Source organism: Camelus bactrianus, chromosome 5 (genome assembly GCF_048773025.1).
Source record: "Camelus bactrianus isolate YW-2024 breed Bactrian camel chromosome 5, ASM4877302v1, whole genome shotgun sequence".
Lineage (NCBI taxonomy): Eukaryota > Metazoa > Chordata > Mammalia > Artiodactyla > Camelidae > Camelus > Camelus bactrianus.
Genome location: NC_133543.1, coordinates 77,332,850 through 77,359,833, shown reverse-complemented (window position 1 = coordinate 77,359,833; position 26,984 = coordinate 77,332,850). Strand labels below are relative to the sequence as shown.

Genomic DNA, 26,984 nt, shown 5'->3' with positions numbered 1-26,984 from the left:
TATGTTTTTGCCTATAAGTAAACTTATTTATAACCACGACTTTCATGTCTGTCAGATCTCCTCAATGTACAAATTGATTATCACTAGGTTCTAAAAAGGTGTTGTGGAGTTAATTTGAAAAAAAACTGTTCTCTATATTGGTGTACAATTTCTAGAGTTTTATATTTATAGACCTATCTTGCTTGCTATCTCTTAAAGATAGAAAAAGTGTAGGCTGTTCTCAAAATGTTGGACTGAGAAAGTAAGATGTCTTGCTGCCAAATATGCTGTTGTTTTCATATCTCTGCTTGAATCTCTGCTTTTTTTTCTTTAAGCATTCTTGTTTGATTAAGTGAATTCTTTTCTCTTGTTTTCCTGAAGTTCTAGTTTTCTGGATATTTGTTTACCAAACTTTTTGTTAGCTACCACTGTGTTATTTCCAGAATCCTCATACTCCTTTTTTTACCCATTTTTAGTTGTTTGGCAAATGTGATTTATCAATAGAGTTCTACTTAATTCTGTTGCATAACAGTAATAAAAGATCACTATGAAAAATGGAACATTGTTTAGAATTCATAGAGATTGATTCTACACCTGACAATTAGATGGAATTAGACAAAAAACCCCACAATGCTTGAATTGTTTAGCATTTAGCCTTAGAATACTTGTGCTATTAAGAAAAAGAAAATGTAAGAATACTTTTAAGCAGGGAGGAAGGACACCCTTGTACTTGTATCTTTATGGTTATAACTAAAAATGCAATAAATTTTGATGAATCTGGAAAACACATTTTTTGAGTAATTTTTTTAAATTCCAGAGTTATTTTTTCATTGACGTATAGTCAGTTTACAATGTTGTGTCAGTTTCTGGTGTACAGCATGATGTTTTAGTCATACATGTACATACATATATTCCTTTTCATATTCTTTTTCATTTGCATTGTAGGTTACTACAAGATAGAGAATATAGTTCCCTGTGCTATACAGTATGAACTTGTTTATCTGTTTTATATATAGTACTATATGCAGATCTCCAACTCCCAGTTTATCCCTTCCCGTCCCATTCCCCCTCTGGTAACCATAAGTTTGTTCTCTGTGTCTGTGAGTCTGTCTGTTTTGTAGATAAGTTCATTTGTGTCTTTTTTTTTTTTTATTATTTCACATATAAGTGATAATCATATGGTAGTTTTCTTTCTCTTTCTGACTTACTTTTGATGATGTTGATCTCCAGGTCCATCCATGTTGCTGCAAATGGCTTTTAATGGCTGAGTAGCCTTCCATTGTTTATAGATATATCACAACTTCTTTATCCAGTCATCTGTCAGTGGATATTTAGGTTGTTTCCATGTCTTGGCTGTTGTAAATAGTGCTACTGTGAACATTGGGGTGCATGTATCTTTTCAAATTAGAGTTCCCCCAGGTATATCATAATGTTTTAAATTTAGAAAAGCAAGTTTCAGGATGCTATGTACCACCTTTTATGCAAATTTAAAAGAGCTTCACATATTACCAAATATTGTTTATGGTTTTATATATATATATATTTACATATATACAGTAAAAGTGTAAAAAGATGTATTTGAGGGTTAGACACAAATTTCATGAATGTAGTTACTTCTCAGGAAATAGGATTAGGGAAGGGTCCAGATAAGTTTCCAAGTGTACATGTAACATTTAGAAAAGATTCAAAGCTAATGAGAGAAAGTATTAACATTTGTTAATTCTCAGTGGTTGTCGTTTTTATTATACTTTTCTGTGGTTTGAAATTTTTTATAATAAAAACTCAAAAGGAAAAATAAAACTACTATTAATGGATATAAAGAATAGACATGGGAGCTATGAAACTAAGAGGCCTAGAAGAATACCTTGAGAAGCTCTCACAAAAGCAGAGAAAAAGATGAATATGCTGCATTAGAATGTACTGATTTTGGGGACCATGGATTCATAACATAACTGGCATTTTCAAAACAAGAAAAAGGAATGAAAAGTTATCAAAACATAATTAGTAATATTTGTCTGATCTGAAAAAAGATTGGACTCTTTATACTTGAAAGGATTATCTGAGTCTCAATAAATATGTAAAAAAATAGAGCAATGCTTAAACACATGCTAATAAATTTACTGAATTAAAAAGAAAAAAGAATAAAAATCTATAAGCATTTATAATTAATCCACCGACTTCCTAGGTTGGTGGAAGGGAACTTAAATCAGATATCACTTATGAAAATCTAATGTTCACTGTCTGCTATGCTAGCAGTTTTGACAGAAAAATGATTCCGGGATACAGAGGAAGCAAGAAAATATGAGTTTTAAACCAGAAGCAACCATTCATTTGACTGAGAATAAGAATTGACTGCAGTTGACTATCTAATGGCAAAGAAAAGAAAAAAAATCAGATTCTTTTTGTATATTCTCAGTTATTTGCGAAGCATAATCACATAATTTGGATTAATATATATATATTATATTTTTCCTATCTTCTCAAAGGTTAGAAATCACAACATAAATTTCCTTTGTACCTTCATAGTGGGAGGATGGGATAGCATTTTCGAAAGGATGGTTCTTTCATCTGCAAAGGTATTTTGTATACTGAAGAATATTTAGCACCCCTGGCCACTGGAGTTTAAGTCCGTGAAAGCCCCTCTGTCATTCTGATAACCAAAACAAAACAAACAAATAAAAATACCACTTTTGCACATTTCCAAATTGCTACCCCCACAAGCCCTCTTGCCCAAATTAAGAACTGCTGTTTGTCTATTGATTTGTACTGAGAATGTTAACTAATACCTTCCAATCAAAATACCAAGTGTGACTGTCTAAATCTTTTTTAAAAATGTAACTATTACAGTAATTCCATCTTTACCTAGTTTTTCATTGTGCTATTCCATTCTCTCCTCCATAATTTTTTAAGAGACTTTTACTTTCTGGAGTAATTTTATATTTGCAGCAAAATTGTGTGGAAAGTAGAGTTCTCATATACCCCCTACTCAGACTCTTCCACTATTAAAGTCAAGATGAGGAAGTTCCCCTCTATTTCTTAGTTTGCTTAGAGATTTTTTTTTTTTATCATGAGTGGGTGTTGATTTTTGTAGTGTTTTGTTTTTGTACGTATTGATACCATAATGTGATTTTTCTTCTTTAGTCTATGGATGTGATAGATTACATTAATTTGAATCTTAAACCAGCCTTGCCCACCTGGAATACATTCCCCTATAATTTTTTGTTCAACTATATAGGCCCTGTGGTTTTTCAGTCTTAGCCATTTTATGTTCAAAACTCCTTCAGGATATTCTATTTTTATGCATTGTTTTAGCTTACCCCAATTTCTTAATTTATAAAATGAAGAGATTGAACTATTAACACTGAAGTTCTTCTCAGTGCTCTTGTTCTATGAATCATGTCCAGAGTGTTAAAGTTGTCATTAACAGCACCCAGCATTTAAAATAAAAAGGTTTTCTTATTGTGAAATATTTCAGAAACACAAAAATCGAGACAGATCCTGAAGACCAAGATTTAACAAGTGTTACATTTTGTTGTCTTTGCAGTATGTTTGTGTAAAAGATGTTTGTGTGCATGGATCAGATAAGTTAAAACTCCATTCTCTAATTTCATTCCCTTTCCCCCCTCCCAAAAACTAATATTTTCCTGGGTTGGAATAAATCCCCCCCAATATATCTATAGTTTTAGAACACAACGTTTGCATCCATAAACAACCTGGAGTATTACTTTGGGTATTTAACTTTATATACAGGCATACCATGGAGATACTGTTGGTTTGGTTTCAGATCACTGCAACAAAGCAAATATCAGAAAAAAAGTGAGTCGTGAATTTTTTTGGTTTCTCAGTACATATAAAAATTATGTCTTAAAAAAACAATGTACATAACTGAATTAAAAATACTTTAATGTTAAAAATGATAACCATCATCTGAACTTTTAGCGAGTCATGATCTTTTTGCTATTGGAGGGCCTTTCCTTGATGTTGATGCCTCCTGGCTGGTCAGGGTGATGGTTACTGAAGTGGGTGGCTGAAGTAATTTCTTAAAATAAGACAACAATGAAGTGTGCTGCATCAGTTGATTCTTCCTTTCACAAGCAACTTCTCTGTAGCATGTGGTGCTTTTTGATAGCATTTTACCCACAGTAGAACTTCTTTCAAAAGTGGAGTCAGTCCTCTCAAACCCTATTGTTGTTTTATCAACTAAATTCATATAATATTCTAAATCCTTTGTTTCAAACTCCTGTTAATATGATATTTTGACCTCTTTCCATTTGTTAACAGCAAATGTTCTTAATTGTATCTAGAATGGTGAATCCTTTCCAGAAGATTTTCAGTTGACTTTGCCCAGATCCATCAGAGGAATCACTACCTACGGCAGCTACAGCCTTACAAAATACATTTCTTAAATAAGGGTGGTAAGAGTTGAAAGCCAAAATAACTCTTTGATCTTTGGGCTGCAGAATGGATGTTGTATTAGCAGGCATGAAAACAACATTAATTTCTTTGTACATCCTCATCAGAGCTCTTGAGTGACCAGGTGCACTGTCAATGAGCAGTAATGTTTTGAAAGGAATCTTTTTTTTAAGTAGTAGATCCAGACAGTGGGCTTAAGATATTCAGTAAACTATATTTGTAAACATGTACTGTTGTCCAGGCTTTATTGTTCCATTTATAGAACACAGGCAGAGTAGTTTTAACAGAATTGTAAAGAGCCTAGGATTCTTGGAATGGTAGGTAAGCACTGGCTTTAACTTCAAGTCACCAGTTGCATTAGTCCCTAACAAGAGAGTCAGCTTGTCTTTTGAAGGCTTAAAGCCAGGCATTGACTTCTATCTAGCTTTTAAAGTCTAGACATCTTCTTTCAACATAAGGTTGTTTCATCTATGTTGAAAATCTGTTGTTTAATGTTGCCTCCTTTGTTAATTATCTGAGCTAGATCTTCTGTATAACTTGCTGCAGCTTGTACATCAGTACTTGCTGCTTCATTTTGCACTTTTATGAAGACAGCTTCTTTCCTTAAACCTCATGAACCAACCTCTGCCAGCTTCAGACTTTCCTTCTGTAGCTTCCTCACTTCCTCAGCCTTCATAGTATTGAAGAGAGTTAAGACCTTGCCCTGGATTAGGCTTTGGCTTATTCGGGAGTGTTGTGGCTGGTTTGATCTTTTATCCAGACCACTGAAACTTTCTCCATATCAATTGTAGTTTATTAAAGTGGAATTGTGTATGACCATAATTTAATCAATATAACAAAATAATTAAATAGTAATATTTCTAGTTACAAGTTTATAGTGCAACAGCAAGGCAGTTTTGCAAACTTGTGTATGTCTTGAGGCATTTTACCTTTTCATCCATATGCTTTGCTAGAAATGTAAATTGATACTTGAATATATTTTTAAACCAAATATTTATCAAAACATTACTATTAAGTAGAATATAATAAAATTTAAGAAGGAAAAATGCCTTTTTAAGATTTCAGATCCTTTCATTTACTTTTTTTTAGTCTTTTTGTAGAAACAATGTGTGTTCTTCATTATAGAAAAAGAATTCAAAAGGGTGGAGAAATAAAAAGAGCATTCAGTCCTATCCACTGAGAGGTGATCACTGTTTACGTATTAGTCTTTTTGCTGTTGTAAACAATTTAAAATTTAAAAATTGATTGAAAATAATTAGAAATGCAAAAAAAAATAAATTTTTCTGATAAGTTGACCAAATGCTTAAATGGCAGGCATTCTCAAAACAGACAAACATGAGTTTGGATTTTTACCCTGATACTTAGTAGCTCAGTGACTAGAGGTAACTTCCTTATCCCTCTACATAACTTAGTATTCTTCTTTGTAAAATTGAAATGATAACGCCCATTTCATAGGATTATTGGAACAATCACCACGGTAAGTGTAATTTCCAATTAGCAGTTAAATATATAATTTTTTTTGTCTCGAGATAATACATTTGTTATAATTTAAGGAGGTTTGTTTTTGTGAAGGATGACGTTTTTGACCTAAGCTACAAGAACATTTCTACTTACCAAGTTATATATTTTGAAATGCAATTGTATAAATACTCTCAGCTTAGAATTGACTTTGACATTTTACGATTATTATTGGGTAGATTAAAAAAAAAACTCTACCTTGCCAAACTTCAAGTAGGAATTGATTGAAGGTGGTAGTCAACTCTTCAGTGTTTTATTATGATCTTTTTGATCTTGGTTAGAGAGGCAGATGAGGAAAAATGGTAGTTCTTCTGATATTGGAAATAAAGCAGTTGCTAACTAAAAATTGGCACTTGCCATCTGCCTCTGTAAGGACTGAATCATGTTGGACTTGCCATCTACCTCTTGTATTAAATCACGAGCTGCTATAGCCAGTGACCTCCAACATTCCCTGAAAGGAGTTCAGGATGGAGATCAGGAATGAGGCACTCTGTGCTCTGAGAAAACTGGCAGAACAGGCCTTCAGATAGTTAGATATTTTCAGGAGAAGGTTTCATGATCCCAAATTCTTGCTTCTCCTCATATCTAGAAAAACACTAAGATCATTAACAGTGACATCTGCTCCTCGTGACTAGCAGCAAACCTCTGCCTAAATATGTGCTTGACTGCAATACCCCTCTTCACTAAAATCATGTATACAGAGTTTCCCCCTGCCTCTTTGGAACAGTTTCTCAGAGCTATCTGAGATGCTGTCTCCCGGACTATAGTCCTCATTTTGCCCTAAATAAAACTTAACCCACAATTCTCATGTTGTCTGATTTTATTTCAGGTGACACAATTGTGGTACACCTTACACTTGATTTTAGCCAAAAGGCCAATGAGCGATAATTATGGCATACCTTAATATCTCATGAGGGCAGAATTGGCTAAACATAAGCTAGAGACTGGCATTCTTGGTGGTCTGGTTCTTAACTTCTGACATACCCATAGAGGTTTTTAAGATTGAGATAAATGCTTCATGACTTTGACTTTGTTTATAGCCACTGTCTCAGAAATATACTTGGTAAAACTATCTTGAAAGTATTGGATATGAGCAAGCTACATTGAGTTGAAGGGAACACACAAAACAAATCCTCTTTAATTTGATATAAATAAATGGGTAGATATAAAACACAAAGTGTTATCAAGTAAGGACCCCTGTGCCAGGGTACAGAGAGCATTATGCTGTACACTAGAAATTGACACAACAATGTAAACTGACTATGCTTCCAATGCAAAATGTCTTGGTTTGCATTGAGGAGAGAGGTATTGGACTTCCCTATATACTTCTTTCCAACTACCTATGAATCTGTAATTATTTCAAAGTAAAAAATTCAATGTAAAAATAATTCAAGTAGAAAAACCCTTCTGTTTTTGAAGTAAGTAATACGTGCATATATTCTCATGAAAATTCAAATAATAATAACAGTATTTGGTAAAAAGGGAGAAGGGCAAATAGTATTTTCAGTAGCCATTTTATGTATATATATTTGATTGAAATATAGTCAGTTTACAATGTTGTGTCAGTTTCTGATGTATAGCATAATGCTTCAGTCATACATGAACATATATATATTCATTTTCATAGTCCTTTGCACCATAATGTACTACAAGGTATTGAGTATAGTTCCCTGTGCTACACAGTATAAACTTTTTGTTTATCTATTTTGTATATATTAGTATCGGCAAATCTCAAAATCCCAGTTTATCCCTTCCCACCCACTTCCCCCTGGAAACCGTAAATTTGTTCTCTATGTCTGTGAGTCTGTTTTGTAAATAAGCTCGTTTTTTGTTTTGTTTTTTTAGATTCCACATGTAATTAATATCACATGGTATTTTTCTTTCTCTTTCTGGCTTACTTCACTGAGAATGATGATCTCTAGGTCCATCCATGTTGCAGCAAATGGCATTATTTTATTCTTTTTTATGGCTGAGTAGTGTTCCATTGTGTAAATATACCACAACTTCTTTATCCAGTCATCTGTTGATGGACATTTAGGTTGTTTCCATGTCTTGGCTGTTGTAAATAGTGCTGCTATGAACATTGGGGTGCATGCATCTTTTTGAGTTAAGTTTCCCCCTAGATATATGCCCAGGAGTGGGATTGCTAGATCACATGGTTAAGTCTGTTTTTAGTCTTTTGAGGAATCTCCGTACTGTTTTCCATAATGGCTGCACCAAACTACACTCCCACCAACAGTCTAGGAGGGTTCCCTTTTCTCCATAGCCTCTTCAGCATTTATCATTTGTGGTCTTTTGAATGATGGCCATTTTGGCTGGTGTGAGGCTTGTAGTAGTTTTGATTTGCATTTCTCTGATAGTTAGCGATATTGAGCATTTTTTCATGTGCCTATTGGCTATTTGTATATCTTCATTGGAAAACTGCTTGTTTAGGTCTTCTGCCCATTTTTGCATTGGGTTGTTTATTTTTTTCTTATTAAGTTGTGTGAGCTGTTTATATATTCTGAATATTAAGCCTTATCATTCTCATCTTTTGCAAATATTTTCTCCCATTCTGTAGGTTGTCTTTTTATTTTGCTTATGGTTTCCTTTGCTTTGCAAAGCTTATAAGTTTAATTAGGTCCCATTTGTTTATTTTTGCTTTTATTTCTATTGCCTGGGTAGACTGCCCTAGGAGAACACTGCTGGGATTTATGTCAGATAATGTTTTGCTTATATTTTCTTCTAAGAGGCTTATAGTTGTCTTATGTTTAAGTCTTTAAGCCATTTTTTAATTTTTGTGTATGGTTTGAGGGAGTATTCTGACTTCATTGATTTACATGCAGCTAGCATAGCCATTTTTTTCCTTTCTCTCCTTTTCTTATGAAAGCAAATAGGTAGTATTTTTCACTGTATGCATAATGATGCTGATTTATGTCTGTAATGACAATTAACTAGTGCAGACATGATAAAACTATGCCACACCTTTATACCCTTCATTCTTGATAGTGTTATATCATGTGCTGGGAAATGTAGGACAGCTGAGTATTTCAGATATGCTGCATCTGTTCCTGGGAATTAAATGCTTCATGTGATTAGCAAATGCTGATCTAAAAAGCATATGTAAACATAAAACGATTACTTTATTCTCAGCAAGTTGGCTATATATTTGGGAGAAAATAATACAATATTGCCTCTATACTCATACTACTTTTACAATTTAATTTATAGTAGAGTGGTTTAAGGGCTAGAGATTATTGCCTAGATTTTGTAATCTTAAAATGGGAATATGATAATGAGTACAATACAAGTAGCTATGAAAAGTGTCTGCCCTTAACACTGTTGGGGATTTGTGCTATACAGAATGAGTTATGTAAACCTGATCTTGCTCTAGGAACAAGTGAAGTCAGCCTCCCACTTGGTCCGGGAGATACGCCTGTAAACAGATAAAATATAATGGTATGTAATGCTGAAACAGATATGAGTTAAGAGATTTGGGAGTGCAGAACACATCATTTAACAGTCTGTAGAGTTAACTGAATAGCAAGAAAAATGGCATTCTGGGTATTGGATACATCCTGTGTAAAGATCAGGAAAGGCCTTGGCATATTAGTGTGGTAGAAAATGAGAATAGACAGTGGGATGAATGGGAAGAGGTAGATTGGGTTCCAGGGCTAATTTACCTGTTAGGCACAATAGACTTACCTTATTTCTGGAGGCCCATGAAAGTGTTTTAATTTGTTTTCAAATCTGAAGGAAAAAATGAACTTTAAGGTTGAAAATGTTTTAATATCTAATATCCCAATGGAGTTGTAAAATATACTTTCAATGTTTTTAATAGAGGAAGGGGCCCATGAAAATAAAAGTTCCTAGGGCCCACAAAAGTGATCATGGCCCTGTTGAGTCTTGATTATGAAGAACCTTATGTGCTAACTGACGAGTTTGGATTTAATTCTGGGAACATCAGGCAGCTAACAGATTGTAAGCGTGATCAGCTCTGTCTTTTATGAAGATGCCTCTGTCAGCAAGTTTAGATGAGACTATTTTCAGTTTAATGTAGTTAATTTTAATCACAGTTGTTTTAGTGCTTATTATAACCAGATATAACCTATTTAAAATGAGAAGAGCAGTTTTTTAAAGACTTGTATCTAATCACTGTTCTTGGTTAAGAATGTCCATAAAAGAGCTAATTGACCAACCTTGAATGATTAAAATTGACCAAGCTGTTGACAAATTTAGAAAACCACATGTAAATGATCAGGTACGTGACAATATAATGCTAGGCTATACTGTTTCTCATAGTACTCTTTGTTTCATACCTACTTTTCCTACATTGTTTATGAAGAATTCAAAACTTTATATAGAGGTATTGCTGAGGCTTTCCAACAAAGAAGATCTAAAAAGCTACGATCTTTTATAAAATGGATTCTTATTTGTTTTGACCACAGGACAGCTTAGTTAGAATTCTTGCTAGAACACCTTTATTATTGTATGGGAATTTGCTGAGTCATAATTTGAAAGAGTTATTCTTGAAGTAGCAAAGTATAATTGGCCTATATTAATGCCAGTTTCACGAAATAATTCCTAAAAAGTAGGCTGAATAATTTTAAGAAAAAAATTATTTAGTAAAAACCGAGGGATATAAAAAGATATGATTCAGTCCTCTGCAGTTGTATCTTTATTGCTTTGATATTGGAGGTTGGAGGAGAGACACAGGGGAGGCTGGATTTGTTTGTCTTTTTTTTAATAGGGAAAATTTTAAGTTTCAATCCTCTAATTATTAAATAATGGCACTAAAAATTTTACACACTTTTGGGCCTTTAGCTACTTTTCAATGGTAAAAGAAATACAAGAAGAGGAAAAACTTTCATTTTGCAGCTATTCTTTCACAAGGATATACTTTTTTATTTTTTAAATTAAATAAGGCACTTATTTATCTATGATCTTTCTACCTCCAGGTATGGTTAGATCCCTACTCATTAACTCAGTATTCAATACAAAATTCTAGTCAAAATGGATAACAGCAGAAGAGGAGAAGAAAATTAGAATATATCAGTTGTGGACAACTAAGAATGCAGAGTTCATAAATCCATTCTGACCTTTCTAACAGTTTAGACAAAAAGGGAAACAGAGTGGGTTATGTAACCTCATTGTCTGGTGGTAGTAGGTAAAGAGCACTTACCCTGAGTCAAGAAATGGGGTGACAGGTGAAATGAATTATGCCTTACAGATAGGTATGCTTTTTTAGACAGAGTTTTTGTTTGTAGTTTGAAACTTTTAAATATAACTCTTTATGCTGTATGTACTTTGTATGTAGAAATATATTTGATTTTAATCTTTGTAATAATTTGTTACAGTCTACAAATTAGGGAATAATCTAAGGAAGTACTGGTATTAAATGTGCAAGGTAGTATAATTAAATGAATTTGAATATGTGACCACATGTGGTAGGAATTTGAGTATGTGACTACATGTGGTAAAAATGTGGTAGAATTATAATTTGTGTAATATCCTAGCGTTAGTTTTTATAAATAGGCTATACTGCATTTTCTGGCCATTTAGTTGCTATTAGTAAATATTTTCTAGAAGACTGCCTGAATTAGTTTTATATTGTGGAATTCAAGTCACATTCTATTTTTAGTTACTACTGTTTGTCTCCAAACAAACTGTAAGATGCTTGAGGGGTAGAACTCTATATTATTTACTTGTGAATCCCCTATTTACTTAGTCCATTACTTTTGAAGGTACTTTCTGTTATAATAAGTATTGCAGGTATGTGTCTAAATGGACTTGGGCACACAGTTGTAGGTTCTTTCATTTTTTCTCTAGAGTTAGGTCCTCAGTTTTGTAGTTTCAGAAACATTATTTTAATAAATCATCTCCAGTACTAATGTGCTCATGAATTAAGCCGTACTAAACAAGATACACATTAAAGTGAAGAAATAAATCAGATGCCCATGCGGAATATAATGTCAGAGTGTATTAGATTGTTATTCTCCTAGCCAAGTGAGTTAAGAAAATCTACTTTAAGAAATCACATAAAGATCATCTGTTGTTTTTAAGAATCATTTACTTCTTTGGTATTCTCAGCAGTGTTTGTAAATGTTTCTTAGCTGTTAAATTACGTGGCAAATGTTCTACTGAGATTAGTTAAATCAAATTGTGTATACGGGGGAGGGTATAACTCAATGGTTAGAATACATGTTTAGCATGCATGAGGTTCTGGGTTTAATCCCCAGTACTTGTGTGTATGGAGAAAGATTGATTGGCATTGAAAATAAATTACATTGGTTTTACTTTCAGTATAAATGATTGTTGAACATTTCTTCTTGGTGTTATATTGATATCTTTATTAATGGAAGGTCATTTTCTTTTTGACCGCTAATAGCCTTAGTTTAAAAAAATGTTTTTTAACTGTAGTTTTTAAAAACAGATTTGTTAAGGTATAATTTGTATGGCATGAAATTCACTCATTTTAAGTGAACAATTCCTTTTTTTTGTAAATTTACAGAGCTGTGCAATCCTTTCTGCAATCTAATTTTAGAACATTTCTGTCTTCCCAAGATATAAACCATGTACTCATTTGTAGTCATACTCCTCATCCTTAGTTTGCCATGCTTAATGATGTGCGTTTAGCACTTTACAACTGTCTGTAAAATATAGTAGAAGTGAGTAATGTAGAGTTTAACAAAATTATTAAGACCTCTAGGTTTGTTAATTTGTTTGTTTTGAAGTTTTGATACTTTAGAGCATGGATATTTTTCTGATGATATTTCTTAATTCAGACACCAAAATTATTTAATGGTAGAAAGAGGGGTGAGAATAATTTGTATAAGAGGGTGTTTTGGGGAAGTTGGTTTTCAAATTTGCTTCTTATTTGGAAGTTACAAATTAATTAATAGAAAGAAGTTATTGAATAAATACAAAATTACACATTTATTTAAGCCTTGTTAGGGATTTAGTAGGGAAGTTTACAATGTCTTTCAAAAAGACTCTTAAGACTTTATATAATAATATTTTGCAAGGATTATCATAAACTTAATTTGTCATTCTTTTATTTCCTTTATTTTAGCCTCTCAGAATCAAGAACGGCTCTGTGCATTTAAAGATCCGTATCAGCAAGACCTTGGGATAGGCGAGAGTCGAATCTCTCATGAAAATGGAACAATATTATGCTCAAAAGGTAGCACCTGCTACGGCCTTTGGGAGAAATCAAAAGGGGACATAAATCTGGTAAAACAAGGCAAGTAATACTTTTCTTACCTGAAATAACTGTGTTTTATGCAATTAAAGTTTATCTAAGAAGGGCATGGAGGTAGATTAAAACCCCCAGGAACACAGTAAATTTGAAAGTATGTGTTCATGCACATATTCACACACAGCTCCAAATTTGTGAAGGGCAGTTGGCTTTTAGCTTTTGTTAATAACTTCTTTTATTATTATAATGTTAATAATATGTCATCTTTGTATGAAGTTTAGAAAATACAGAAAACTGTAAGAGCAACAAATGTCTGCAATTTCATACTCTTATCTTAAAACTTTTTTTTTTTTTACTATATTGGTTTATTCCTTTAAGGTGTGTTTTCTGTGTACTTCTATGTTTATCTGTGTGTGTACTTTTTTTTTCCCCAAAATTTGGATCTTTATAAACAATTTTATACCCAATTTTTCCTATTTTAAATTATATCTTGACTATTTCCCCATGTCTCTTAATATTCCTTGAAAACACTTTCAACCATTGTGTACATGTATCTCAGTTTATTTACACATTACTCTGTTGTTGGGCATTATGTTATTTTGTGGTTTTCATTGTAATGTATAATGCTTCAATGGCTATCTTTGAACATAATTCTTTGATCATATTTGATAATTTTCTTAGAATAGATTTCTTGGAGTAGAATTTTTAGTTTATAAAACATGAGTATTTTAAAGGCTCTTCATAAAAATTGCCATATGACTTTTTAGAAATGTATACATTTACATTCCCTCCAGCAGTGTATGAGAATTTTACTGAATCCTTATCATTACGTTCAATTATTTTTAAAATCCAAAACAATTTAGTAGATATAGATAAAAATGTAATCTTATTGTTGCTTTAATAATAATTCTGAGATTAATTTTGAAGTGCAACATTTTATTAGGGCTTTTTTCCCCATGAAATGCCTATTTGTACTTTGCTTTTTTCTGTTATTTTAAAAAAGGTATGTTTTCAATTGATTTGAAAGAATGTTTTATAACTTATGTGTACTCTGTCACATTGATTGTAGTTATTTCTTAGTTTATTGTTTTCCTTTTAGATTTTTTAAATCGTATTATTTCCTAACTTATTTACATTAATATAAATTTGTAGGATGTTGGTCTCACATTGGAGATCCTCAAGAGTGTCACTATGAAGAATGTGTAGTAACTACCACTCCTCCCTCAATTCAGAATGGAACATACCGTTTCTGCTGCTGTAGCACAGACTTATGTAATGTCAACTTTACTGAGAATTTTCCACCTCCAGACACAACACCACTCAGTAAGTAATTGTAATAACTTACCTTTCCTTCTAATTCCTTTCTCTAAAGATTTGCAAAATATAAAAATATGTGGAAACATTCAGGTTTGGCTGGAATCAGAGGGGAGAGTTCCAGCATCATGAGACTACATCTAGCTAACACCTAAAATCCAAAAGAGAGCCACCAGGGTTTCCAAGGTATTGATATGTTATTAAATAAGTTTGAAGCAAAATATAGAACTTTCCAAATCCCATGAAGGGAAATTTGTGACTATTAAGAAAACTAGATACATGTTTACTCTTTTACCCAGCACTCCCATTTGTAGGAAATTACCTTGAAGATACACCTCGAGCAGTACAAAAGTACATATGCATAAAGTTTCCCATTGCAGTGTTACCTGTAACTGCGTAACATTGGAAACTACCTAAATGAGCAAGAATAGGTAGGAGATTGATTGAAATGCACTATGGTACATATGGGTAATGAAATACTAGTTATATAGCTATAAGAAAAAATGAGTAAGGTCTCTGTAAACTGATATGGAATGATTTCTAGAGATAATGTTAGGTGAATAAGAGACATAAATAGTAGGCTGTCTTTTGTGTAAGACAGAAAGTTTATCTTTACAAAAAGAAACAAAGGATAAACTAGAAAATAATGAAGTTGGTTACTTACAAGGGATGGAGGGAATGGAATGGGAAGGATAGAGGAAGGAGGGGCAGTCCTCTCAATGTAGCTGTTTGTATATAGTTTTGAATTTTGGTATCATGTTACTATTATGTGTATACAAAAAGTAAAATTAAATCAGTAAGGATAGGAAGAGGGGTATAAAACCCAACCTGAAAGCAGACCGAAGCAAATGAGCCCAATTATATTTCACATAAATATCATAATCACACTTAAGGGAAAAAAAAGAACTAGTCTAGGCATTATACAAATATACTATTTGACTGTATATACTCTTTTAGGCAAGATGTGTGATTTAAGAGATGGGGGAGAATTGCAGACAAATAATGAACTCTTTTTAGAAGGTTTGTTTTTTAGTAGCATAGACAAAGCAATTCTGAAAAATTGTAAGTATATTTGTATTATAGGATTAAGAAAATGAGTGTAAGTGTTGATATTCTTGGGAGCCAGTTTTCTCACTAAAGGAATAGGGACACACAATTACAGATGGGGGAAGACAAGAGAATCCTATATGAATAGATCATAGTTCAAGGTATCATTATGGGTGACTTAAAAAATATCTGTATGTATGTGTTGCATGCATGCATATATGTATATACATGTGTATATATTTATATATGTGTTTATATGTATATACATACATATCTACATATATTTTTTAGCTCTGTTTGTTGAAAAAGATAAGAGCAAAAGTACGCCAGGAGCACTGAGTGTATATAATGCCCAGATTTAGTTTCTACTACCACTCCCCAGTTAACAGAACTTGAACTCCTTGTAAAAATGACTTACTCTAGGACTGGAGCAGGATATGTGCGAGATAAACCCGAAGCATCTTGTAACCCTAGTAAGTAAGGAAAGAAGTGACCCCAAATAGGATGGAGACTTGTCACAGTAGCCAGCTTGAAGGAACCTCCTACTGGCTAAATTTGGGATAATTTTAGTGCTTATAAAGTATAGTAATAAATTATAAACCATTGGAGGGAAAATGAATTGAGCCTATGTTGATACCAGAGAAGGGAGAAGAAAGAGCACTTGTTTATAGTAAAATTCCAAATGCCTACTGGTAAATGTAGGAGTGCTGAAGTTGGAAAATTACCACTCTGCAGCCATCATGGCAAGGATTAGATCAGGTAAGAATCATCAGGCTAGTAAATCTAAGAGCAGTTTCAATGAGGACCAAGGATATTTGCATTATTTTGAAGTTTCTCTGACATATTGCAAGGGAAAACTTAGTAACTGTAAAGTGAGGCAATTAGATAACACCTTAACCAGGTAATTAAGATTAACATCATCAGAGAAGGGTAGATGGACATCCATGATACCCTAAGGAAACAATGTCACTAACATAGTACAATATTTCAACCGGGTATGCATAAAGTGAATCTGATCACAAAGGAACAAATTGTAAATTAAGAATGTTTTGTTATAAAAAGGGAATTTGTTTTCTTAAAAAATGTCAATGTCATAAGAAAAAGACTGTGGAAAGCTCTAGATTAAAGGAGGCTAAAAAACTTGACAGCTAAGCAAGCTAACTCTCCTATACTGAATGCAAAAAATATGATAAATGATGTTGTTAGGCCAGTTTACAAAACAGATGATTAAAGAATTTTTTCAAAAAAATTTTTTTTCAATGTTAAATTTACTGAAGGTGTTAATAGTAGTGTGTATCCATATTCTTAGGAAATTCTGTAAGAAGTGTTTAGAAATAAAGGGCCATCATGTATGTATATAACCATCCCTAAATGATGAAGTAAATGAGGTAAAATGGTAACAAAAGCGAATCTGGATAAAATTATATGGGTATTCTTTGTACTGTTCTTATTCTTGCAACTATTCTGTAAGTTTTAAATTATTTCCAAATAAAAAGTTTTACAATTTTTAAAGTAATTTTTCAGTTGAAATCTAGCACTTCTTAAGAATTCTTTTTCTGTCAGCAGATTTATTAGTCCATGCTCTAAGACCTTCAGTTTTGGATTATTTCCTTTGATTTGTTGATGAAACACTAAACTGAAAGCAATAGGTAGTTTTTTTCATGTAATTTCTATCTACTCAAGGCAATTAGCCTTTATTAGGAAATTATACTGAATTGGCTACATTTATTTCCCACAACCAACCAAACAAAACAAGAGTTCTAATTTTTGCTTGTACATCTAGCTAGATGATAGAGAAGTGAACTTGTATATGTTCTCAAAAATCCTTACAGCTCCATTTCAAATTATTACCTAGATCTTGGTCTACTGTGATCTTTTTGTTTGTTTGTTTGTTTGTTTCATATATCAGGCTTTATTTGATATGAAAAGTGAATATAGCTAAATTTATTTTGTACATGCAGGCTATTGTCACTGTCAATGAATTTTCATTCTTTTGTATCATATTTTTTAACACCTTTATGTGGTGTGGTTCCTGTACAGTAAACTACACATATATCAGATGTACAATTTGATGAATTTTGATAGATGTATACACCCATGAAACCACCACCATAATCAAGATAGCTAACATTTCTATCACTCATTAAGAGGTACAGTTTTCAGATTCCCAGTTTATCCCTTTAACCCGTGGTAACCATAAGTTGGTTCTCTATGTCTGTGAGTCTGTTTCTATTTTGTAGATAAGTTCATTTGTGTCCTTATTTTTAGATTCCACATATAAGTGATATCATATGACATTTTTCTATTCTCTTTCTGGCTTACTTTACTTAGAATAACGATCTCCAGGTCTATCTATGTTGCTGCAAATGGCGTTATTTTATTCTTTTTTATGGCACAATCTTCTTTATCCAGTCATCAGTCAGTAGACATTTAGGTTGCTTCCATGTCTTGGCTATTGTAAATAGTGTTGCTATGAACATTGGGGTGCATGTGTCTTTTCGAATTAGTTTTCTCCAGATATATGCCCAGGAGTGGGATGCTGGATCATATGGTAAATCTTTTTTTAGTTTTTTAAGGGATCTCCATACTGTCTTCCATAGTGGCTGTGCCAATTTACATTCCCACCAGCAGTGTAGGAGGGTTACTGTTATCGTTTGAATTAAAAGCATGAACTAGTTGCCAACTAGAAATCAGTAATGCTATCCCAATAAAGAAGGACAGTGTTTTTGTAAAGTACCCAGTTTATTTATTTTGTTCCATAAACAAAACAATCAAGTAAGTTTGAAGTTAGTAAACAAAATGAATATTTGATTTTGGATTAATCTCAAGAAAAATAACCACTACTGTACAGGATATCAGACATTTAGTCTGTAAATGCTAGGTGTGTGACCAAAATAGAAAATAGTTTTAAATCTTGAAGTTTAAGGAATTAATTAAAATATGAAATTAAGAAGCAGAACTTAAAAAAAATAATGTTCCACTGTATTTATATACATTTTATTCATCCATGGGTGGGTACTTGGTTTGCTTCCACCTTTTGGTTATTTAATAATGCTGCTATGAGTATGGGTCTACAAATATCTTTTTGAGCCTTTTTTTTTTTTAAATGCACTTTATGTGTTTTTTTTTTCCCCTTAACAGATCCACTGGGGATTGAAACCAGGACCTTGTGCACATCAAGCACGAGCTTTACCGCTGAGCTATATCTCCACCCCACTAAGCAGCAGAACTTTTTGTTTGTCATCATATAATACATCAGTAGACAGTCTGGCAATAGCGATTTTTCTCCTTTATAATTTTTCATTATAAAAACACTACTTATTGAGTATTTAACATAAACATTTGTCAAGTAAAAGACACATATGTTTGAAAATTATTATGGAGGAGGAGGTATAGCTCAGTGTTAGAGTGCATGCTGATCATGTGTGAGGTCCTGGGTTCAATCTCTAGTATCTGCATTAAAAAAACAAAATTACTATAAATATAGTGCAAATTTATCAAAGAAAAGGGGGAGAGTGTGGGCTCTCTCTTGATGGAAAACATCATTCTTATACTTTTGTATTGTTTGAATCTTTAACATAAGAATGTATTTGTGTATTACTTGTGTAAGAAAATATTAAAAGAATGCTTGTCGATAGAGACAAATAGAAAAATGAGATAAGTAGAAAGGAGAAAAATACTCTTTCATATTCTCTACACCTATATTCAACCATTGTTAATATTTTGAATGTTTCTAGTATTTTTATTTTTGTATAGTTGTATTAGTGGTATAAATACATTTTAGATCATGCTTTTTAAATACAATTTAATAGTATTTTCTAGTTATTGCATATGTTCACCAGTTTTAACAGTTGTATAGTATTTCATCAACTAAATATTTCTCTCATCCATTCCCCGGGTTTTGGACATTTCAGCTGTTTCTCGTTTTACTTTGATGCACATCTTTATATGTGTATATATATATAGAATTATATTAAATTATAATTCCCAGAATTGTAATTTCTTTATCCATTAGTAAGAGTATTAAAGTTCCTTGTACATTGTCAAATTGCATTTCCAATGGTTGAAATAGTTCACATTCCCATCAGTGACATATTAGAGAGCATATCTCATCGTATGCTTATCAGCACTAGTATTATTAAAAGAAAACTTTGCTGAGATCATTTTGAAAATGATTTACATTGTTTTTAATTATTCAGGTTCATATTTTTGTTCTCTATTTTGAATTCTTATATTCATTGTCCATTTGTAATATTACTTTTCAATAATGAACCTAACTAGCTTTGAGAAAAATGATTTTTTAAATCTTTGAACCTTGTCTTTTCCTAAGGAAACAACTTTTATATCTTTCAGTAAAACATCAATGCTCATTTTTTTAATGCTCATTTTATAATGTGTAAATTATGCCTTAGTAAAAGTATTAAAATGCTCATGACTCATTCTTCTGAGAACAGTCTTCACTGAAACATTATCTCCAAACCTCACATAACATTTTTGGGATGGTGATAAAGCCTTCTATTTGCATAGGAATTTTTTGCTTTCAAAGTACTGCCACATCTATAAACTCCAACCTCAGTTGAAGCTGAAGACCCTAAGGTACTTAGTGATAGAAACTAACACATAGGATAGCAGTGGATCTTTAAGAATAATGAGGGGGAAGTTGTCAGGGAAGAGACTGACAGACTAACCACATGACCATAAAAGACTGTCTGTGATTTTGCTGAGCTAGAGAATCTCACATTGTAATCATTCAGAGGTTACTATGATGTAGAATTATGGGGTCAGAGAAAGGTACTCTGCTCACCTCTAGTTCTTAAATATTTTTAAATTACAAATTTTGTGTAGTCTTATAAAACTGCTCTACACAGTTTTTTAGAGGCAATAAGATAGGGCACAAATAAATGAAATTTCTGCAGGCTGTATACCCAGGTGAATATGGGTAAAGTGTATATGGGAGTTTTTGTAAGTTTGAAATAATTTGAAATTTAAAAGTTAAAAAAAATTTTGTTGGGGTCCCACAATATTGACATTTGACATTTATAATCTACCAATACAATGATAGGCAAAACATTAAAGGAAGATAAGCTGTAAGTCAAGTCTGACTGGTTCCTAAAAAATTTAGCAGAATGGGAAGTCCATTGATGCTTTTGTTGAGACATGAATGAAATATCTATTGTAAAGTAATTAAATATCAGCAGTTCGTGATTAATGTTGGAAAAAGTTTTGTGAACATTGTTCTTGCCATCTGTCAGCAAATGTCTTTATCTCTCAACAAACTATAAAAGAAAAGCCTACATTCAGAGACACTAACATTGGCATAGGGCCCCAGGTAGGTTTTTAGCTATTGTGAATTTATAGTGATTCTTAATTTTTTTAATTATTTTTTTCAAAGTAATGTATTTATTTTGAAGGGGGAGGTAATTAGGTTTATTCATTTATTTATTTTTTTAAGAGGAGGTACTGGGGATTGAACCCAGGATCTTATGCATGCTAAGCATGCACTCCACCACTTGATCTATACACTACTCCCTTGATTCTTCAGTTTTTACTGCTTCTGTGACAGCATTAAAGTGGTTGAGTAGACAGAAAATGGGAAATAAGGATGTGTGAAAGTCTTCACTTAATACTTCATGAAGCATTTTAGTAAGAGGCAAAGCAAAATATGTCATTCCTTTTTATACTTGTTAAAATATTAATGGAGAAAGAGTGGCACAAGAAAAATAGAGGAATGTATCCTTTAGAAAATATTAATTCTTTAATACAGTAGTAACAAGACTCTATTTATACACATTATGTGTTGTTGGTCACAGTTTTCATTATGAAATTTTGTTAGCTCTGCCCTGTTGAAAGTCAATCCCATTCCATACCTAACTCTTTTGCCCCTCTTCTCTCAAAGTTGTAATCTTTCTTCATGTTGGTGTTTTTAAAATTTATATTCCTTGGTTGTCTTGAAAAACAAAGCAAAAAACCTGTCGACTAACCTGGCTTTACTGATAAATTCAGTGGCAGCTTTTGGTCTGTAAAGTCTAAGTCTCAAGTACTTATGGTGGAATTGACTTGTATTTAAAAGTAAATGTCTTGTGAAATACAAATTTGGGTGTTGATCAGGATATAATTTCCATGTCTTTAAATATCATCAGTGGCTTTTCTTGTCTTTTATGATTTCCAATTCCATGTGTGTTCCTCTCTACCTGCCTTAACTGTGCCTCATTTCCTTAAAGTATCACTCTGATTACTGAGAGTTTTCAGCATATTTTCACATGGAAAAACTGGCTATCCTTAAATCATAAATATTTAGTGGTTTCAGATGCCAGCGTACCATATAAAGTAGTCACAGATACATGAAAAACATTTCAAATACATTCTAGCTATGATTTGAATAGCAGCTGTGTTTAATTTTTTTAAATTGAGGTATAATTGGTATCTAACATTATATTTAGTTTCAGATGTTCAACATAATCTAAATTAATCTCAATATTCTCTGTATCTATGATCTCAGTTTTTTTTTATTCCACGTAGAAGTAAGGTCATATGGTATTTGTCTTTGTCTGACTTATTTCACTTAGCATAATACCCTTAGGATTCATTTATGTTGTTGCAAATGGAAAGGTTTTATTTTTAATGGCTGAATAATATTCCATTATCTGCACATGCACATGAGTGTTTGTATGTATACACACACGCATATTTTCTTTATCCATTCATTCATCAGTAGATAGTTAGGTTGTTTCCATATCTTGGCTATTGTAAATAACTGCAGTGAACATGGGGTGCATATAACTTTTTGAGTTGGTATTTTCATTTTCTTCAGATAAGTACCCAGAAGGGGAACTGCTGGATCATGTTAGTTCTATTTTTAATTTTGTGAGGAACCTCCTATCTGTTTTCCATGGTGGCTGCACCAGTTTTCATTCCCACCAAGAGTGCACAAGGGTTTTCTTTTCTCCACATCTTTGCCAACATTTGTTGTATCTTGTTTTTTTGATAAATAATGTTTAATAGTAATTGATCAGACACATTGTTGGCTGGGAATGCACTGATGACTTCAAAATACTATTATAAGCACTCTCAAAGTGTCTTTGAAAAATACATTTTATTCTAGTCAAATACGAAATTAGCCTAATCAGTGGCTAAAAAAGATCATCTTAGGGAGGGAAGTATTAGATTTCAAAAATATTCACTTAATTCTTTGGAAGGTTATATAGCATGATGCTTAGGAGCCCTGGCTCTCAATCTTAGTGCCTGGCTTAAACCTTGCTGTTCTGCTTGCTAAACATAACCTTGAGCAGGTTATTTAGCCTCTCTATGTGTCAGTTACCTTATATGCAAAATAATAGTATCTAACTTATATGATTGTTGTGTAGATTAAACAAAATAATGCATGTAAAGTGCCCAGCATATAGTAAACATTCAGTAACTAATGGCTATGATTAGGAGGGAACTGTCTTTAAATCTTTTTAGAAATCAACTATTACAAACTTACTTACTTACTTATTTACTTTTTTATGAAGGACATTTGTCTGCCATTTTTTATTACATGAGAGTCTGTGTTCTGTGATCTTTTTTTTTTTTCTATTGAAGGATGGATTGTTACTGAGTTTCCCATGAAATGTACTCAGGTTCCCATGTCCATCTAGGTGAGAAATAGAGTATAATGTTTCCTGCATCTTTCATCCCCCCACAGCAAAAGAACTATAAGAAGTTATTCTTGAAACATTGGATATTCTGCTTAATTTTTCCCAAGTGTATACTTCCCAAGGTTTGAATAATAAAAGAAGAATTGATCTTTATTTTCCAGAATTCCATATTTGTGACTTCCCTTACTTGCTAAAATTTATTTGTAACCGCAAAATAAATACTCACAGTGCTTTCTCAGTCATTCACAAACATGAGCAGAAAAAGAAAAAATTTGAGTTGCTTGACGTGCATGTTCACAGCTAAGGTCGATCAAGGCAATGCTCTGCCTTCCTGTTTAACCTCTCTTACTGTAAACAAGTGTCCTTTTCGTGGTCTATTTTGTGCCATGCCTTTTGCATTTTTGTTGATGATTTTTTTGGTTTAAAATGAACCTCAAGTGTCATGCTGAAATGCTGTCTAGTGTTCCTAAGTGCAAGAAGTCTATGATGTGCCTTACAGAGAAAATGCATGTGTTACTACTTTCAGGCATCAGTTATTGTGCTGTTGGCTGTGAGTTCAATTCTAATGAATGAACAATATACAGTATATGAAATAAGATGACTTTAAACAGAAACACATATCAAAGAATGTTATATATTGATGGGTTGGCAAAAATTGTTTTGACTAGAGGCTCACAGGAACCTGAACCTGTATTTCCCATAGGAGCTGTAGTTCAGTATTTGCTAATTTAGTGTTTGCATTAACTATAGAATATGACTGTCACAGTTAATGAGAATCACATGTATAGATCTTCCTCAAATTTTGATGGAGTTACATCCAGATAAATGCATTGTAAGTTGAAAATACTGTAAGTAGAAAATGCATTTAATACTCCTGAACCTATTGAACATCATAACTTAGTCTTGTCTACCTTACACAATCTCAAAATACATTAGCTTACAGTTGGGTAAAACCATCTAACATAAAACCTTCTTTATAATAAAATGTTGGATAGCTCATATAACTTATTAAATACTGAAAGTTGAAAACAGTGGTTGTGTGTGGGTGCCGAAGGGTTGTAAATGTGTCTGTTGTTTACTCTGGTGATTGTGTGGCTGAGTGGGGGCTGCAGCTCACTGCTGGCAGTATCACAAAAGAGTATCATATCTTATATTGCTAGCCCAGGAAAAGCTGAAAATTCAAAATTTGAAGTAAAGCTTTTACTGAATGCATATCATTTTTGCATCATCATGAAGTTAAAAAATCCTAACTTAAATCATCATAAAGCAGTGACCACCTACATATATACTGCGGTAGACAGTTTCTGACATGGCTGTCAGTGATCTCTGTCTCCTGGTATTCCCACCTTTGGATAGTTCTGGCTGTCTGAATGTGGGCAGGACCTGGTGACTTGATTCTAACAAGTAGAATATGGCAAAGGGATAGGATATGACTTTTGTAATTAGGTTTTAAAAAGACTGTTACTTCTGTCTTGCTGGTATACTGTCTCTGGCTCTCATTTGCTTGCTCTGGTGAAGAGGGCCTCCTGGCAAAGAACTGAGTTTGGCCTCCTGCCAACAGCCAGCAAGGAAAGTGTCAACTGAATCCTACTAGTAACCGCTGAGTAAGGTCAGAAGCAGTTACTTTCCTACTTAAACCGTGAGATAACTATGGCACTGGCCTAAACCTTAATTGCAGGCTTGTGAAAGATCCTGAAACAGAGCACTCAGTTAAGCAGTGCCTGGATTCTGACACACAGAATGTGAGAAAATAAATGTGTATTGTTTTAAGTCATTACGTTTTAGGGTAATTTTGGAGGGTAACAATAGGTAATTAATACGTATCTCATTAAATATTTATAGTTACGTATTAAGACCACTGAACACAATACTTGACCTGGAACAGACAATAAAAGGCAGTCTTGTGTTTTGACTTTTGACAGCTTTTATTCTTTCTCCACAATGATCAATTATTATTTTCTCTTCACTTCTAATTTTTTGACAGTAGTGATCACAGTTCCTTCTTTTTTATTCCTTTCTCATATGAAGATTTTGGTATATAGAGAAAAAGTTTAAGACTATTACAATTAATACCTTACATTTCCATGTAAATTCGGTAATTATTAACATTTTCAAAATTTGCTTTCTCCCCCACCTCTGCTCTATGTAGATGGATGGATAGATAGATGCCTGTTTTTGTTGTTGCTCTTGTTGAACAGTTTGAAAGTAAGCTACAAATATCACCTGCATCTCTTGAGAAATAACAAGGCATCATTCTCAAATCCAAGAAACTTAACAATAAATCCCATAACATTATACAGTATTCAATCCAACCTCAGACTTCTCCATAATGAGTTGTATAATTTTTTCCAAAGCAGGTTCCAGTCAAGGTTGATACATTGCATTTGATTGTTTTGTCTCTTTAGTTTCTATTAATCCAAGTCTGCCCGTACCTTTTATTCTACATGAAATTGATTTCCAGAGAGTTTAGGCCAGTTGTTCCTACGTTCTGGGTTTGTTAAATCATTTTCTTATTATATTTTTAATCCCCTGGAATTTCTAAATTGGAAATTAGGTCTAGAGTTGATTTTAATGGGGTTAAATATTTCAATGGGGTTCAACTTCATGGGTGATGTTGTATACTTCTTATTATATCATATCAAGCACTGTATCATTTAAGGTGGTGACTCCATTGGAAAGGCACATTTTCTCCTTTGTAATTAGTAGATAATCTGTGGGTAGATACTTTGGCACTGTGCAAATAATTTTGTTATTCAGTAAACTTTCATAATGGCTTTATCATGCATTAATATAGTCCTTTCCCAAACCTATTATTGTATTAAGGGTTATAAAATGGTGATTTTCTAATTCTGTTATTTCTTCTAATTTAATAATAGCTGGCATTCTTGAGTTAAAAAAGAGAAAAGAAGTAAGAAAAAAGTTGTTTTTGTTTTTGAGTATTATTGTAGACTTCTGGATTTTTATTTTAATGCTAAAATAACCCTGAATTTGGCTAGAAGAGCCCTTTTAAGCTGGTTCTCTGTTCTTTTTTTTTAAGAAGCTTTATTGAAATCTAATTCATATATTATAACATTCACTATTTTAATGTATATATTTAATGAGAAAAATTCAATGTGTTTAGTATATTCACAGTATTGTACAACTATCACCACTGTCTTAATTCTAGAACGTTTTCAGTACTTCAAAAAAGAACCCTAAACCTATTAGCTGTCACTCTTCATTCCACGGCCCCCACCCCATGGCCCTAACAACCACTAATCTATTACTGTCTCAATGTATTTATCTGTTTTGGACATTTCATATAAATGAAATTATGGACTATGTGGTTTTTTGTGTCTTTTTTTCATATAGGAAAATTTTTTCAAGTTTCATCCATGTTGTAGCATGTATCAGTAATTAATTCCTTTCTAGAGATAAATAATACAGTCGTTCCACTGTTCCATAGATAAGGAGGGCCAACTGTACTATGCCATTTTATATAAGTGTCTTAAACCTCTGTAGATTTTGGCATCCCTGGCGTTCCTGGAACCAGTTCCCCTTGTTACACCAAGGGACAACTGTATTCCAGTGTATGGATATACCACATTTTGTTTTATTCATTCATCATTTGATGGGCAGTTGGGTTATTTCCAGTGTTTGCTATCATAAATAATACTGCCATGAACATTAATGTACAAGTTTTTTTGTGGACATATATTTTCAGTTCTCTTATGCATATACCTAGCAGTGGAATTACTGGGTTTTAGGGTAAATCTATATATTTAACTTTTGGTGAAATGCCAAACTATTCTCCAAACTATGAACCATTTTGCATTCCCACCAGCAGTGTTGTCCATATCTACAAAAAAGGCAACAGGGATTTTGATAGGTATTGCATTGAATATGTAGATAAATTTGAG

General features: G+C 32.8%; 1 protein-coding gene across 1 annotated transcript in view; it reads left to right on the top strand.

The window, feature by feature from the left end:
- Nucleotides 1–26,984, top strand: part of BMPR2 (bone morphogenetic protein receptor type 2) — a 167,802-nt gene that overhangs the window by 74,856 nt on the left and 65,962 nt on the right. Inside the window, exons 2-3 of the mRNA XM_010971833.3 lie at nucleotides 12,962–13,132; nucleotides 14,240–14,410. Of these exons, the coding sequence (XP_010970135.2) occupies nucleotides 12,962–13,132; nucleotides 14,240–14,410 (342 nt within the window). The remainder of the gene's footprint in view (nucleotides 1–12,961; nucleotides 13,133–14,239; nucleotides 14,411–26,984) is intronic.